The 5175-nt window shown below is 40.6% G+C and overlaps 1 protein-coding gene across 1 annotated transcript; it reads left to right on the top strand.

The window, feature by feature from the left end:
- Window positions 1–377: 377 nt before the first annotated feature.
- Window positions 378–1154, top strand: LOC143038311 (uncharacterized). The gene has a single exon (XM_076207332.1). It carries the CDS (start codon window positions 378–380, stop codon window positions 1152–1154), a length of 777 nt encoding a protein of 258 aa, XP_076063447.1.
- The last annotated feature ends 4021 nt before the right edge of the window (window positions 1155–5175 follow it).

Here is a 5175-nt window from a genome sequence, read left to right as displayed (position 1 = left end):
AGTCTGACAGCCAGACTATAATATATATATCCAGGGGAGGTTCGTCAGTATACGTAATAATGTGTTTATTACTGTGTGGTTATTGGTGTGATCGCGTGTGTTCGTGTGTCGATGGTGACTGGTGACGCGGCAGGAAGTGCTTGTCAGCAGATTGGTCAGCGAAATGAACAGGATGTCTTTGGCGCCTTATTGTCGGCCGGCTGAATGTGGTTGGGGTAGTTGAGATGGAGGAGTGTGTGGGTCATATGACTGACTGATACTTACAAGTGTATGGGCGTATACAGCTGGTAGGTCAAACATACCTAGTCTACGCCGACCGACTCACTGGCTGGCTAGAATTTGCGTACCTACCCTCGGGTGCCACGTCCAGCGAAATCATGAAGCACCTAAGGCACTACTTCACCAGATGGGGGGCCCCAGAACAACTCTCTACTGACGGAGGTACGAACCTAGTGAGCGGGGAAATGACCGCTTTCCTCAGGAGATGGGGCGTCACGACCCGCCTCTCCTCCGCTCAGTACCCTCAGTCCAACGGCCGAGCCGAGGCCGCCATGAAGACAGCCAAGAGGATTCTGCGAGACAACACAGGGACCAGCGGCAGCCTGGACAATGACAAGGTGTCGCTTGCCCTCCTCCAATACCTCAACACCCCGCTACGAGAAGGAAACACATCCCCCGCACAATTGACAACTGGCAGACAGCTACGTGATGGAGTCCCCACGGCCAAACAGAACTACAAAGTCAATTGTGAGTGGCAGCGGACCCTGGAGGAGAGGGAGACTCAGATGGCGCAACATCATGCAGAGATACGACAGAATAGCACGGGCCAGCGACGTCGACGGCGCCGCCTGCAGCCGGGAGCCCGTGTGTGGGTTCAAGACCAGACTTCTAAGGCATGGAGCAAGTCTGGTACCGTAGTCGAAGTCCACCCACACCGCCAGTATGCAGTGAGGATGGACGGAAGCGGTCGCATCTCACTGCGCACCCGCGGCCATTTGAGAATGGCCGCGCCACCACGGGGGCCATTATCACCCGGGGGTTCACCCGAGCCGCAACCACCGACCCAGGGGACGCCTCCGCCTGCTTCCCCGAGAAGGGAACGTCCTCAAAGGCACACGTCTCGGCCGAGATGGCTGGACGACTACATAATCTAGCTGTTCAATTTTGTTCATATTGTATGTCATTGGAATTGCCATTTACAGTCTTGTTCAATGTAATCAGATTGTCAAGGTATTTGTTTTATTTTTCCCTCACAATCTTGAGGGGGAGATGTAGGAGTTTTTATTGTGAGAGCTGGCAACTGCGAGTCACGCTCGTAGAGACTACCCCAAGCGCGGGTAGTCAGTCACCCGCCAAGAGCCCTATTGTAAGCAAGCTTAAATAAAAACCTAACAGAGATATGATACTGGGATATCCAATCAGAGGGTAGACTTATCATAAAGCTATTCAGAATTTATTTAAGCATAACCTTAGGGGCAGACTAGCCAGGTGGTTTGCTATACTTCAATGTTATGGAGTTAGATTTGAATATATTCCGGGTAGGAATAGTGTTGCAGCAGATACACTATCTAGAAATATTAGCCAACCAACAACAGGGTATATCAATTTTATCTGTAGTTTAGATGAGCTAGTAACCTTAGATGAGGAAATGATAATAATGGAACAGAGAAATAATAAGACTTTGGAATCAGTAGTCCAGTATTTGATAAACCCAAATGGAAATCCTCCAAAACTACCAAAAGGATATAAAATATAGAAAAACAGTTATAAGTGGGAAAGATATTTCTAGGGGCCCAGTAAATCGGTTGGTAATACCACAAACTCTTGTACAAGAAGTATTGAAATTACTTCATGATAGTGATTGTAGTTCACATCCAGGAAAGGATAAAACATTTAGACAAGCACAACTTAAATACTTTTGGCCAGGCATGAAGAAATATATGATTATATAGAAAATTATTTGAAATATGCTAAGGTGAAAGGAAATACACCGAAACCTGCTCCTATGTTATCATATCCCACCCCGCAGAAACCTTGGGAAAGAGTTCAGATAGATGCCTATAAATGAATATAAATATGTATTTGTTGCTATTATCTTTCAAGATTTTGTATTTTGCAACCCATTCCAAATAAGAGAGCTGAAACAATTGCTTCAGTAATCTATGATCAGGTAATCTGTAATTTCACTACACCTAAGAACTTGGTTTCAGATAATAAAACTGAATTTAATAACAAAATCTTGGAAGAATTATGTAGGTTATTTAAGATTCATAAAGTAAATATACTAGTGAATCATCCTCAGAGCATTGGAGTTGTAGAGGTTTAATAAGAAAATTATTACATAAGTCCTCATAGTATAACTTGGGATACAGTACTTGGATTCCTTTTGTTAAATGTACGGTACCCTAAACGACCAAATTAACACAGCTACTGGAGAAACACCCCATTTTATTATTTTGAGGGAGGACAAAATTCTTCCATATGAAATTTTGATTGCAGAGCAGAAACCTGTGTATAATATAGATGATTATATCTCAAATAGGATACATACATTTCAAGCTATACATCAAAGAGTTAGGGAACACATACAGAAGTACACACAAGAGATGAAAATGCAACACAAAATAGCATATAAAATAGAATTGAAAATTGATTTAGTCATGGTCAAATTACATACACCCCATAATCAACTTTCACTGAGGCACTCGTGTCCATATAGGATAATTGATTTTGCAGGTGGAAATAAATACAAGATCTTACACTTAGAAACTAGGGAAGTGTCAATTAGGCATGCAGATGTTATCAATAAAATTAGTATAAAATTTGAGGATGAGACACTCTGACACTGTGACAATGTGACACTGAGATTAAAGATCCTCAAAGCATTAATGAAGTAATTAGAAATTTGACCCAGAGGAGTATAGGGAGTATGTTGATAATATCAGGAAAGAATTAATAATTAATCTTGATCATTTTTACAGATAGTATTCATATTGTTCATATGTATGGTGTATGCCTGAGATGGGAGACCTGAATTACTGGAACCTTGGTGTGTCAAACAGATGTGCTACCTGGAGCCTTGGTCAGTCATGAAGACCTGGAGCCTTGGTCGGTCATGAAGACTTGGACCCTTGCCAAAATATAAGGACAGTGCCGGTAAGTATTGAACTATATTCTCTTTTGTGAAGCATTGAAAATTATTATGCAGCTTTACTATGTGTCCTAGACAAAAAGTGAAATAAGTGTGTGTGAAACAAATGTGAAATTATGCAGAGACACTCTACTATTACTAACATCTTTAATGCTGTGTATATAACTGTTGTAACATATCTCATTGATACACAACTCACCATCTTTGAAAAGGTGAAATCATTCTCCATTGAGATCTAACACAAACAATTATTCTAATACTGTGCTATTTTAATTGTTGCTGTTCTTAATAAAAATTTCACAATCAGAAGGAGAAAAATATTGAATACTATTTGACAGTTTTTCCTGATTTTGATATTGGTAAATCAATTTATGACATCTTAAAACTTTGGTAGTAGTGAGTTTTGCAAATCACTTTGACATTGAATTCATATCTGTATTAAAATTATTTTGTCTTTTTTTATGCTACTGACATTTATTTATTTCTTTGTTATATGTGGCATATGTTTTGATGACACCATCTATTGAAGGATAATACTTTTAACATAATTAGCTAGTTTATGCCGAAATAGTTTTGATAGCTTCTTGTATAAAATATTTTTCAATTATATATTTCCAGCAAGACCTGTAAGAGGATAGTAGAAAATGGTTGGTCGGAACGATCGAAGGTAGCTGCCGAGCCCTGTAAGAGGCTGGTAGATAAAGGTAGACAAAGTAGATAGAGGGGTAGGTTGTGAGAATTTCATTTTATGAGTTGGATGTTTAGTAAATAACAGTTTAGGCGAAGGCGTTGCATAATCTCGCTCACTTGTCCTTTTATTTTTCATTGAATAAATCAAATGTAAGTAGTGACAAATTATAAACGAGGAACTTAGGAACAATCTCCCCTCCTTCAATTCAAGATATCTACGTTATACAATAATTCTCCTGACGGTCAGGTATGGACATCTCACTGAAGAAACTCGTATACTCGTTGCATCGAAAAATGGCCATTAGGGCGGAGCACTGGGAGTCCCCCTGTGTTACCACATATAATTATTTTATAATTTTATTTTATTTTATAATTTCATCTTATATTTATATAATGTTTCCACATATAATTATTAGAATTTTTTGTCACACACCACCACTGAGGTAAAAAACAAAGCAATATTTTCTATACAAAGGTTTCGTTTCCTCGAGTCATAGACATGACATATGAGCAAGAGAGAGCGACGTTGTCGCTACATCTATTCTCTGGCCCCGCCCCCCTCACACTGCATTCAGCGTGAGCCGTGCGGGCCGTGTTATCTGTGGAGATGTGGCAACACCGGGAAATCTCCTAACCCCGCCTTGGCGGTCACTGCTCGTTGCGCTGACTATAGTAGCAATGGCTTGAGGAATACTTCTCTTAGAAATAAGGTTTTCTGATTGAGTAAGTGAATAAATCAACGAATCAAGTGAATCACGTAAGGTAACCAAGGAGGTGGGCCATTACGCATCACGATCTGCCGGCCGTTCTCGAAGCAAGAACATTTTAATTACGCTATCATGTATACCAACAGACGATGGACACTTCTTATTCTAAATCCCTATCATATGGCGAGCGACATAGGCCACGCCAGTTTTCCACTCCCTCTAATTCTTGTGAATTAATCTATATTGTATTTATGTTATAGATGCCCGGCCTGGTCCCTCTACATGGAAGGGCTGTTTGGCTTAGAATCACTCAACATTAATCGAATATATATCCACACAAAAATGCGACACTCCCCAGGTTCCCACCAAAATATTACTATTTATTCTACAATTATTTCATTATATTACAAATATCCACTGTTTCAAGTTTCAAGTTCAACACTGAGGAGCACCAGTAATGATTAACCTGCATGGAAGGGCGGTTTGGCTTAGAATAACGCCGTATAGGTCAACCGCCTCAACCTCTACCAGACCGCCATCTCATTATTTCCCCTGACTACGGCTTCGCTCATCTAATCCCTTGTGCGTTATCAGCAGAGGTGGGCATTCCGAACAAATGCTCGCGAA

The sequence above is a fragment of the Oratosquilla oratoria genome, chromosome 24 (genome assembly GCF_046742065.1).
Source record: "Oratosquilla oratoria isolate Oo_2021 chromosome 24, ASM4674206v1, whole genome shotgun sequence".
Classification (NCBI taxonomy): Eukaryota; Metazoa; Arthropoda; class Malacostraca; order Stomatopoda; family Squillidae; genus Oratosquilla; species Oratosquilla oratoria.
The sequence above is the reverse complement of the archived record's forward strand: the minus strand, read 5'-3'. Positions and strand labels throughout refer to the sequence as shown.